At 40.5% G+C, this 12,948-nt stretch overlaps 1 protein-coding gene across 1 annotated transcript in view; it reads left to right on the top strand.

The window, feature by feature from the left end:
- The first annotated feature begins 5,707 nt into the window (after nucleotides 1-5,707).
- DPYSL5 (dihydropyrimidinase like 5) overlaps nucleotides 5,708-12,948 on the top strand; it is a 46,097-nt gene continuing 38,856 nt past the window's right edge. Inside the window, exon 1 of the mRNA XM_058162166.1 lies at nucleotides 5,708-5,968. Coding sequence (XP_058018149.1) covers nucleotides 5,708-5,968 — 261 coding nt within the window. The remainder of the gene's footprint in view (nucleotides 5,969-12,948) is intronic.

Genomic DNA, 12,948 nt, shown 5'->3' with positions numbered 1-12,948 from the left:
TTTTACAACCTGTTTGTTGTAAAAATCGCACACCTCAGCTGTGATCGTCAGAGCCTTTTTTTAATCTTTTAAAAGCATTTTTTAAAAGAAACTGCAAGCCGGCAACCAGGCAATTGGGTGGACGGGGGGGGGGGCAGGGATTTTTGCTACCGGTTGTCCGAACCATCCGCTGCCATCGCTACGGGATCGGCTGATCCGGTCCAAACCGGGAACATTTCCCCCCTAGTACAAGGAGGACCTTCCTGTTACCCTTGTTCTAATTCTTTTATTAGAGGAATTTCTAGACTTGGTGATGTGTAGGTGATGTTTAGTGGCCTTGCAGAGGAAGAAGAGCTGGATAAGATGGCCGAGTACAGGGTGCTTTTTATTTTGCATAATTCTTCCATCACTTCAAGCAAAAGGAAAATAATTCATTTCTGAATTTCTCAGGCACAGCCCTTGAATACATTTTGAAAGCAGCCATCTATCTCCAGCCTTTCTGTCATGGAAACTAACAAAAATGCCAGAGCAGCCCATTTTCTTCCTGAAGCCTGCCTTTTTTACAAAAAGGGGCCTAGTAAACCCTCCTAGCAAAGGCTTTATGGTCCTTTGTTTTTGAGGTAATTTTAGAGTTCTTGACTGGGAGCAAATTTTAAAAGACTGTAACTTTTTCAGCAGCTCTCTAGTCAGGGGTGAAATGCTCCCAGATCAGACTGGATCAGCCGATCTGGTAATGATCGTGGACGGTAGTTCGGTGATCAGATAGCGATGGCGGAGTGAAGCTCCACCCATCCGCCTGTGTGTCATTACTTCCTAAGTAATGTGTTTTTTTTACCTTCTGCGCATGCACAGGTTTTGTGCATGTGCAGAAGGTCTGTGCAACATGTGACGCACGCATGTGGTGTATACACTTCCGAACCGGTAAGGAAAGTAAGTAGATTTCACCCCTGTCTCTAGTATCTAAATCTAGTAGTGAATCTAAGAATTCCTCAAGAGTAAAATCTGAATGACTAGATAAGAGTTGGATTCTCATGCCTGAGAGCTGCAGGAGAACCACCGATAAACGGTGCCTCCCACTCCCAATCCTCCAATCGGCGCAGCAGGATACCATGGTCGATGGTATCGAAAGCCGCTGAGAGGTCTAATAGGACCAGGGCAGAGGAACAACCCCTATCCTGGCCCTCCAGAGATCATCCACCAACGCGACCAAAGCCGTCTCCGTGCTGTAACCGGGTCGGAAACCGACTGAACGGGTCTAGATAGACAGTTTCATCCAGGTGCAAGGGAAACTGATATGCCACCATACTCTCTACAACCTTCGCCGCGAAGCGAAGGTTGGAGACCGGACGATAATTACCTAAAACAGCCGGGTCCAGGGAAGGCTTCTTGAGGAGGGGCCTCACCACCGCCTCTTTCAAGGCGGCCGGAAAGACTCCTCCACCAAAGAAGCGCCAGAATCGCCTGGAGCCAGCCTCGTGTCACCTCCTGCGTGGCCAGCACCAACCAGGAGGGGCACGGGTCCAGTAAACATGTGGTGGCATTTAGCCTCCCCAACAACCTGTCCATGTCCTCGGGAGCGACAGGGTCAAACTCATCCCATACAATGTCACCAAGACCGCCCTCAGCCGTCTCACCCGTATCACGCAATCTTGGTCCAAACCATCCCGGTTGAACGATTTTATCGTATAGATAACGTTAAACTCCTCAGCACGTCCCTGCACCGGGTCATCCCGCTCCCCCTGTTGTAGGAGGGAGCGGGTCACCCGAAACAGGGCGGCTGGGCGGTTATCTGCCGATGCAATGAGGGAGGAGGCGTAGGTAGGTAGGCGTGGTTTTAATCTTTTAAAAGCATTTTTTAAAAGAAGCTGCAAGCGGGCAACCAGGCAATTGGGTGGACGGGGGGGGGGGCAGGGATTTTTGCTACCGGTTGTCCGAACCATCCGCTGCCATCGCTACGGGATCGGCTGATCCGGTCCAAACCGGGAGCATTTCCCCCCTAGTACAAGGAGGACCTTCCTGTTACCCTTGTTCTAATTCTTTTATTAAAGGAATTTCTAGACTTGGTGATGTGTAGGTGATGTTTAGTGGCCTTCCAGAGGAAGAAGAGCTGGATAAGATGGCCGAGTACAGGGTGCTTTTTATTTTGCATAATTCTTCCGTCACTTCAAGCAAAAGGAAAATAATTCATTTCTGAATTTCTCAGGCACAGCCCTTGAATACATTTTGAAAGCAGCCATCTATCTCCAGCCTTTCTGTCATGGAAACTAACAAAACTGCCAGAGCAGCCCATTTTCTTCCTGAAGCCTACCTTTTTCACAAAAAGGGGCCTAGTAAACCCTCCTAGCAAAGGCTTTATGGTCCTTTGTTTTTGAGGTAATTTTAGAGTTCTTGACTGGGAGCAAATTTTAAAAGACTGTAACTTTTTCAGCAGCTCTCTAATCAGGGGTGAAATGTTCCCAGATCAGACTGGATCAGCCGATCTGGTAACGATCGTGGACAGTAGTTCGGTGATCAGATAGCGATGGCGGAGTGAAGCTCCACCCATCCGCCTGGGTGTCATTACTTCCTAAGTAATGTGTTTTTTTTACCTTCTGCGCATGCACAGGTTTTGTGCATGTGCAGAAGGTCTGTGCAACATGTGACGCACGCATGTGATGTATACACTTCCGAACCGGTAAGGAAAGTAAGTAGATTTCACCCCTGTCTCTAGTATCTAAATCTAGTAGTGAATCTAAGAATTCCTCAAGAGTAAAATATGAATGACTAGATAAGAGTTGGATTCTCATGCCTGAGAGCTGCAGGACTTGTTGCTGTTTATCTGAGGACTTGATCCATAATCTTCTAGTGTCCTGGTAAGAAAGCTTCACTTGTCTATTATAGAGGGGATAATTCTTTTTAAGGTTATTGTTAAATAGTTGCACTTTGCAATGTATGTCAGTCTTCCAAGATGGCCACTGCATAAAATCTGGATTTTCTTCCTCCCTCAGTTGTTGTTCTGATGTGTTCAGCTGCTATGAGAAGAGACAAAGTTGTAGCCACAGTTTTATAACTTAGTCGTCAAACTCACAGCTGTTGACTACAGTTGTTCTGCAGCCTGTTTCCAGCATTTCTCTCCATGACAGTACAAAATCCACCTTAATTCATTGATTTTATGGGTATGGAGGTGGGATAAAATTCATTGGGCTGTTTTATGGGCTGCAGGGTTTAACCATTTGAATAGGATAGGAAGAATTATTTTGAATTCAGCTCTAAACTTCATGTATTTATATATAGCTTTCCATAGCTGCAAATCTCAAAACCGTATTCTTTGTCATAAGCCGAGCAAATAAATTGTCTCCTTGGTCTGCTTGCTTTGCCTTTTTTGCCCTATTTAGAGACCCTTCCTGCAATATTCTGGCACTCTGTTTATAGTCCACACTGCTCTATATTGTGTATGATTGAATGGTGCTGAAAGGTGAATAAACAGACCTTATGGCTAGAAGCTTGGACAAACTGTTTTTTCCCCCAATCATCTCTAGTTGTACTTTTTCAAGCGGTTGTATCTGTTAGTATCGTTGAGCTGAAGTGCTTCTGAAACCTTGAGATCTGGTTGTTGAATAACTAATTGGCCCTATTATGTCTTGCTACAGCTTTTCCATCAGTTCTGAAACTGACTGTGACAAGCAGGAGGGCTGCTTTCCTTGAATGGTTTCAATCTCATTGTATGGATTTTGTCTATACCCAGCAACCCTTCTTAAGTATTCTGGTGCTGTCTTTCACCTGATGAAAACCACATGCTTTCTCCTTGCTCCCCACTAGCAGCCGTAATGAAATTGCATGGCTGTAGAATTATCACAGGAGTCATTGTAGCCATTGGACTCTGGTAAGGTAAAGGCAAAAGTTCCCCTCGCACATACATGCTAGTCGTTCCTGACTCTAGGGGGTGGTGCTCATCTCCGTTTCTAAGCCGAAGAGCTAGCACTGTCTGATGACAATTCCATGGTCATGTGGTCGGCATGACTATTTTTATTTATTTATTTATTTATTTGATTTGATTTTTATACCGCCCTTCTCCCGAAGGACTCAGGGCGGTGTACAGGCAAAATAAAACCCACAATACAAATATACACAATTTAAATACCCTTAAAAAACTTATTCAAAATTAGCCTGATGTTAAAAATTATCGTCAATTAAAACCCCATTTAAAATTGGTAAAATTCACTTTTAAAATCCAATTAAGCCAGCCCCGCGCGAATAAAAAGATGTGTCTTCAGTTCACGACGGAATGTCCGAAGGTCAGGTATTTGACGTAAACCCGGGGGAAGCTCGTTCCAGAGAGTGGGAGCCCCCACAGAGAAGGCCCTTCCCCTGGGGGCCGCCAGCCGACATTGTTTGGCGGACGGCACCCTGAGAAGTCCCTCTCTATGGGAGCGTACGGGTCGGTGGGAGGCATGTGGTAACAGCAGGCGGTCCCGTAAGTACCCAGGTCCTAAGCCATTAACTAAATGCCAAAGGCGCAAGGAAAGCTGTTACTTTTCCACCAAGGTGGTCCCTGTTTTTCTACTTGCATTTTTACATGCTTTCGAACTGCTAGGTTGCCAGAAGCTGGGACAAGTAACGGGAGCTCACTCCGTTATGTAGCGCTCCCTTTTTGGGGCTATCATGAATATATTTGCCCAGACAAACAAAACACTGATTGAACAGGTAGTCCTTGACTTACAACCACAATTTAGCCCAACATTTCTGTTACCAAGTGAAACATTTGCTACATGGGTTCTGCCCCATTTTACGACCTTTCTTGCCACAGTTGCTAAGTGAATCATTGCAGTTGTTAAGTTAGTAACACTTCCCTATTGACTTTGCTTGTCGGAAGGTTGCAAAAGGTGATCACATGATTCCAGGACACGACAACTGCCATAAATATGAGTCAGTTGCTAAGCTTCTGAATTTTGATCACATGATCATGGGGATAATAATAATGGCTGTAAGTGGGGGAAATGGTCGTCAGTTACTTTTTTCAGTGCCATTGTAACTTTGAATGGGTCACTAAATGAACTGTTTGTATGTCAAGGATTTTAGTTGGATTTTTTAAAAATTGAAATGGTGTTTTTGGCCTTGCTGCCTTATCTTTATGTGTTTTTAATAGTCTTTTAAGTATTGGATATTTTAAGCCAACCAGCATCTTTTGCAGTGGGCAGCTGTAATAATTTATTAGTTGATTACATAATTATCAATAATTTATTATAATAAAATGTTATAATTATCCACATACCGGGTGCCATACCAAAAAGCCTTGGATGAATCTGTGCATTGATGAAATTTCCATCTGTCAGTGACAAAAAGCCATACTGCTTGGATCTGCACATACACTACACTGATACGTTTTGACATCCCAGAGAAAAACTTGATGCAAATAAAGGCTAACACCAGCTAAAGAACTGACAGCTGTGATTTCACACTGTTGTGTATATTATTATTATTATTATTATTATTATTATTATTATTATTATTATTATTATTATTATTATTCAACATCTGTCTATCCTGATCCTTGGAAAGGACTTGATAGATGGACAAAAATGTAGTTCTAGTCTAAACATCTGTATGACACTCTGACCAACCATAATACTAATACGGTTGTACTGTTAAACTCACAGAGCCGTTTGGCCATCAGCTGCTTGGACTGAAACTGTGTTTTGCCAATTCAATTTTCCTCTAACCTGCCTGCTGCCTTAATTTTTTCAGAATCATGCTTGCCAATGCTGCCATAATGAGGATCCTCATCAAAGGGGGGAAAGTGGTGAACGATGACTGCACCCTCGAAGCTGATGTTTATATCGAAAATGGCATCATACAGCAGGTGGGGCGTGAACTCATGATTCCTGGCGGGGCCAAAGTCATAGATGCCACTGGCAAGCTGGTGATCCCTGGTGGTATTGATACCAGCACCCACTTCCACCAAACCTTCATGAATGCAACCTGTGTGGATGATTTTTATCATGGCACCAAGGTACACTTCTCTTTTGTGCATGCTGCTGCAAGTGGGCAGGTGGGAAAGCGGGCACTCAAAGGATTGCCTCATTTAGGGCTGTGATGAAACATTCAGTAGTTAGTTGTAGTATGTAGAAAGATTATGATGGGAAGACTTGAGTTCGCAACACAGATGGTTTCTGAGAAGAATGCTTTATTTATGACTAGAAAATGAATCCAGCAAAACGTCACTGGCTTCTGCTGATTTTTCCTTGCCATCCATTTAACACTGAGCAGGAATAGCCAACACTCCAGAAAATAGGCTTAAGATACAGAAGGATCTTAACAGACTTGAACATTGGGCGCTATCTAATAAAATGAAATTCAATGGTGAAAATAGTAAGGTTCTAAATTTAGGCAAGAAAAACAAAATGCACAGGTACAGTATATGTGGTACCTTGCTCAATAGTAGTAACTGTGAGAGGGATCTTGGAGTCCTAGTGGACAACCACTTAAATATGATCCAGCAATGTGCAGCCGCTGCCAAAAAAGCCAATACAGTTCTAGGCTGCATAAACACAGGGATAGAATCAAGACAGCGTGAAGTGTTAATACTACTCTATAATGCCTTGGTAAGGCCACACTTGGAATATTGCATTCAGTTTTGGTCGCCACGATGTAAAAAAGATGCTGAGACTCTAGTAAGAGTGCAGAGAAGAGCAGCAAAGATGATTAGGGGACTGGAGGCTAAAACATATGAAGAACGGTTGCAGGAACTGGGTATGTCCAGTTTAATAAAAAGAAGGACTAGGGGAGACATGATAGCAGTGTTCCAATATCTCAGGGGTTGCCACAAAAAAGAGGGAGTCAAACTATTCTCCAAAGCACCTGAGGGTAGAACGAGAAGCAATGGGTGGAAACTGATCAAGGAAAGAAGCAACTTAGAACTAAGGAGAAATTTCCTGACAGTTAGAACAATTAATCAATGGAAAAACTTGCCTCCAGAAGTTGTAAATGCTCCAACACTGGAAGTTTTAAAGAAGAGATTGGATAACTATTTGTCTGAAGTGGTGTAAGGTTTCCTGCCTAAGCAGGGGGTTGGACTAGAAGACCTCCAAGGTCCCTTCTAACTCTGTTATTCTATTCTATTTCTCATATTATTATTATTATTATTATTATTATTATTATTATTATTATTATTATTATTATTATTATTATTATTATTATTATTAAAAAATGGAAGCCCACATATTTGTGTATAAGTGTGCCTCTGGCCCTTCCATGGGTCTTATATTATAGGCATTTTTAGAAAACACAAATGATGGATTGGTTGCAGCCCAGCATTTTTGTTTTTTGAAATAATGCTCCAAGAAACAAAGGTAAGCTTTGTAATGTTGAAACCTGCAAGCCTACGTATTTATTTATACTTGCTTACATGTTACTCAAAGAAACAAAATATTCTGAGTTGCTTATACTCATTATAGTAATAGAATTAAAATATACAGTAATTAAATCAAAAGTTATATTAAACATTCAATGGCATAGCAATAAAATCACAATCTATCATCCAGCCATGCTTACCCTAATATTAAAAAATTGCCTTGTGCTACTTCTTCAAGTTATTAGTTATTCACCTACAATGGAAGGATTTCCAGAAGAGCAAAATATGACTTGGAACATAAGGATGTTTTCATAATAAGGATAAGGATATGAAGATCACTGTGTCCCAAGGTTCTGTGGAGGAGAACACACCTTGAGCTGAGAGTTCGCCAGTATCTCCTGTTTGATTGATCAGTTTTGCAGCTGATGCATTTAGAAATCTGTACATCTATGATTGTGCCAATTCTACAAGCACCTCTGAATGTGGCAAATAAGGCTTGGGGAACATCTTCATCAAGTTTGGAAACTATCTGGAGTTCCGCAATATGATTACTATTTTGTTTTTCAACATCTGAAAACCAACTTTTTCAAAAGTTCATTGTCATGGAGGCAATTCATATACTGTTTATATTGATCACCACTTATTCAATCTTATATTACATCTGTTGCCAGAGAGAGTGATACATCAGATGCTATGGAATGCGAGAATTATTGTCTTTTTAAAGAAGATTACAAATATTTAAACCTGGAAGATATAATATCAGCTTTTGAGATATCAAGTCTGAATTTTAGTTTAGTCATCTTCATAGTAAAATCAATGTCAGTTAGCAATTGAAGGTTTTTTTTTAAAAAATGGTTGCTCTGGCCAGATCTTTTGCAGAAGACTGTCACATAAAATACATTTTGTTTTATTGAGAATAATTTCAGTACCATAATGGATGATACTCTTGAGATGATTGAAAAATTAAAAAAAATTAATACCTGCAGAGTGGAATGAGGGTGACTTAATGAACGACTTAAATACCGAATATCAGACTATGATGAAGGACATATATTTCCATATTATGATTGGGTAGCTCTGTATTATAATAGAAAAATACTTGATGTGCCAGTCCCCACTTCCATTTCCTCCTCATTAGTCTTTACCATGTCAAGAATATTCAGAAAATATTCAGATGACATTCAGAAAAATATCATCCTCCATAACTCACAGAGGTTCAGATGTACTCAAATATTCATAATTTTTGTAGTTGCTGCTGCTGCTGCTTATGACTGTGCCAGCGCTCCTAATTTTGAGATTCTATCTGTTCTACCACAGACAATAGTACAGTAGTGTTCTAAGTAAATATGAAAGATGGGACTCATTATTCCCTTACACTCCTGAATCTATTTAGCTTGGTGTATTTATGAATACTGTTTCTTAATGACAATACACTTTTTCAGCTTCAACAATAGCTTAATGGGTTTTTCAGGCAGACTTATAAACGGATGTTTAATCTGGCTGTGACCCATTCCTAGTTCCTGCTATTGTTAATTTATGGTTAACTCTTTTGTCTTACCAGAAAGTATGTAGTATCTTCAGTACTAGAGCAGAGTAAGGTTGTGGATGAGACAGTCTGTGGTTACATAGACTATATATTTCCAAAGAAACTCTATATTCTTAATGATCTAGCTCCTTGCATCCTAATCATACTGTGACAGTTGATCTACTGTCTTGACCTCCTTCTGTTTCAAAATGCCTCTGCTTACCAGGGAAGGGATATTTATTTCTACATAATCAAGGTTATTTACGTCACAATTTCTATTTCAGATAATGGCATTATATATAGTTTGGGAGGGAGGGAGTTCACTGTTTCTTAAGAAATGTTATTGTACCTGCCTTCTGCTTTCTCATTGAGCTTGTGTGTTAGTTTATTTCCTCTCTAATTTCAAAACCACTCAAATTGCTGGATATGACTGGCTGGTGATTGCTCACTTTGAAGATGGACATTTTGATGAGAATTATCTTGACACAGTGAGCAAAACAACTTTGTGCCTTGTCATCTTCCTGTGAGGACTCATGGCAAACTATAAGTCCCTGAAGGAGCGGGGACAGCCTTAGAGTGAGATCGACAGCCAGTTGACAAATTCTAGTGAATTCTCTCTGGAAAAAGGAGAGATTGTGGTATCACTCACATCAGCAATGGGTTTCACACATTCGGTTCGCTGCGCACATGCTCATTTTGCGTGCATGCACCCGGCCTTCCACGCATGTGCTTTGCTCATGCACGTGCTTTTTGCACACGCACCCAGCCTTGAAAACGTGGCTAAATAGGACGTCTTTACGCTGGGGCAGGGGAGGGGCACCCATGATCTCCGCTTCCAGTTCGCCTGAACTGGTACGAACCAGCTGAATACCACCACTGACTCACATGTATTTTTGAGCAGTGGTCCGTGGATGTGCAAGAGAAAAATTATTTGCATTTTTTATATTGCACTAAATACTACTTGTCTTTTAAAAAAATGCATATTAGTGGTCTGCAGGATTTAAAATTATGGATTTAATGGTTCCTGAGGTCCAAAAGATTGGTGACCCCTGTTTTAGAGAGCAGCTCCTTGTGAATAGACTGCAGAAATTGAGATTTTTCTGGTTGACTCATGAGTCAAGTGGCTGAGAGTTGAGGGATTTCAATCAATCTCACAGTTATATTGTAGCCTATATAGGCACAAAGTTTACCAAATCTTATTTTTTAATCACTTTTGAAAATTGCTTAACTGTTTGTCATCTCTTAAAAACCTTTGGAGCAACAGGTTTTAAAGCATCAAATGAGCCCCCTTAGCAAAAGTAAAACTTCTTTTACAGGTTTGAGGCTGTAATAAAAACCTATCTGCTTCTGCCCATTGTAGTTCCCTTCTCACCTCTATAATGGTAATCTCAAACAACTTTACTACCAGTTTTAAAAAAACCATTCTTTCTATTTTCGTAATGATTGTAAATTATTTTTTACTAATCAAAGCTCTTTTTTCTACAGGTACTGTTGAATTTTCACAATTTCTATTGTTTTGATTTGAGTAGAAGTTGGCAAGTAGAATCTTTCAGACATCTTTTTAGGCAAAAGAAACATCACCTTGTCCTTGAACTTGCTTGCAAAGCAGAGGCTGTTAGAATCCAAAAGTCACCCTTTATCTTTCAATTCTACATACTTACATCCTTGTGGAGCCGGCAGGCCAGAAGTGGGTTTCAGCAGGTTCTGACCAGTTCTGGAGAACCGGTAGTGGAAATTTTGAGTAGTTCGGAGAACCGGTAGTAAAAATTCTGACTGGCCCCGCCCCCATCTATTATCTGCCTCCCAAGTCCCAGCTGATCAGGAGGAAATGGGGATTTTGCAGCAATCTTCCCCTGGAGTGGGATGGGAGTGGAGATTTTACAGTATCCTTCCCCTGCCACACCCACCACGCCACACCCACCAAGCCACGCCACACCCACCCATCAAGCCACGCCCACCGAACAGGTAGTAAAAAAATTTGAAATCCACCACTGCGGCAGGCTAATACCTCTTTAGCTAATCATTCTTGCACCTTATGGGAAAAGTCAGACAGAAGTTGCATGATAAATCCACTATGATGGTTTGTACAGGTCAAAACAGCAATTCAACATTGTTTGTAGCATACATAGCTCTAAATTTAAAATAATAAATAAATCAGTGCCTGTGGAACATCTCTTTGCATTTACAATGCTGTGCTAATCTTATCACATTTATTTAGGTGTTATTTTTAATTTAATTTGAATGTTTAAAGTTTTTCAGAGGTGATGGTGGGCTGTTCACTCTTCCTCAGTGAGTAACTCTTGTTTCTTTATATAGCAAGAAGGATACATGGGAATGACAAATGGGGAACTAAAAACAAGGCTGGGAATAATCCAGGGAAGAGTCAGGAAAGAACCAAAGAGTAGTAGGAAAAAGGAGCATAATTTTCCTATCATGATGGTGTATGAATTGAAAGTTCACCCTGTAAGAGGGAACTCATAAAAACTAATTATGTTCCAACATCATGTGCTACATTTACTTTTTATAATTTATTTTTTTATATTTTGGCTTCATTGCTTTGCTTTTTTGTTAAATTTGTTTCTATTGGAGCAGAAAATTATGTGTTCAGAGGTATGGATTTCTGTTTCAGTGATATGGATGTGACATATGTTCACAGTTTGGGGCAGATTACTTGTCTTTGGATCCCATTAGCATGCTTTTCTGTGAAGTGGAAATATAGCAATAACTTGTGCCTATCATGGCAGCCATTTTTGCCAAAACTCAAAATATATCCATTCATATCGAAATATTGTAATGCAAATGGGGTTTAATAGAATTTCTTATTATATGATTTCTTTTCCAGAGGATTCCCCTCTCACCTCCCTCCATGCTTCTTACATAGTAAGAATGAGAATAATCTAGGAGTGAATACCTGTATTGAAGAGTCATGATTCATCAAAATTATCAGCTGCCTCTTTGTGTGCACCTGTTCTCTTGAGATCATACATTTTTGTCTCAATTTCCACAACTTCAGAAAAATGTTTGACTGTCATAGATGTCTTCTGATTAGTTCATAAACTACCCCAGTCCTGAACAGTGGACATCCATTGGCATTTACAGTATAATCACAGACTGATGCAGTGGTCTGCTTGCTACATATTTTAAGGGTATTGTCAAACACTAGGAAAATCAGGAAATCCAGACAGTTCAAATGGGTATAAAGCAGTGGTAGGTCCCTGAGATATTGGAACACTGCTATCATGTCACCCCTACTCCTTTTTTTCATCAGACTAGACATACCCAGTTCCAGCAACCGTTCTTTATATATTTTAGCCTCCAGTCCCCTAATCATCTCTGTTGCTCTTCTCTGCACCCTTTCTAGAGTCTCAACATCTTTTTTATGTTGTGGCAACCAAAACTGGATATAGTATTCCAAGTGTGGCCTTAGCAAAGCATTATAAGGTGGTATTAATACTTCATGTGATCTTGATTCTATCCCTCTGTTTATGCAACCTAGAACTGTGCTGGCTTTTTTGGCAGTTGCAGCACACTGCTGGCTCATACCATGAAATACCTAAGAGAGCCTTCTTTTACTGGAAACTGTAGTTGGGGGACAGTGGGCTACATTCTGACCTTCAGAGGTAAAATACACTACCATAAAAGTAGCCTTGAATATCACTCATTATAAGCTATAACTGCTTCTTTTGTGCTACTGAGGCATCAGAATTTAAACGTCTGGGATTTGACTGCCATGAAATATGTTCAATCTATTCTTCTTAAGGAAATCAACTCTTAGTTTCCCATTTCTTGAGAAATATGTTTGATTGTCATGCAGATCAAGCATGCAAAACAACCTATGGTTTCAGTCACCTCATTGGGCTTTGTGTGGTATCTGAGGGATGTCCTCCAAAAATGTGGGATCAGTGTAATGGGTGCCTTAATTCATTTTGCTCCTTAAAATCATCTGAATGCCAAAAATGTAAAAAAAAAAAAAGCTGTCACAGCAAGTCCTGGGTTAAAAATCCCCAATGTAAGATATTCCTGAAATATATACATTTTCTTAGAAATAAGCAATAGCTCAGCAGTTTATTTATATTCCCACTAATCTAACGGCTGTTTGTGGCTTAAGTGATGT

Source organism: Ahaetulla prasina, chromosome 1, assembly GCF_028640845.1.
Source record: "Ahaetulla prasina isolate Xishuangbanna chromosome 1, ASM2864084v1, whole genome shotgun sequence".
Taxonomy (NCBI): domain Eukaryota; kingdom Metazoa; phylum Chordata; class Lepidosauria; order Squamata; family Colubridae; genus Ahaetulla; species Ahaetulla prasina.
This window is presented reverse-complemented; position numbering and strand designations above follow the sequence as displayed.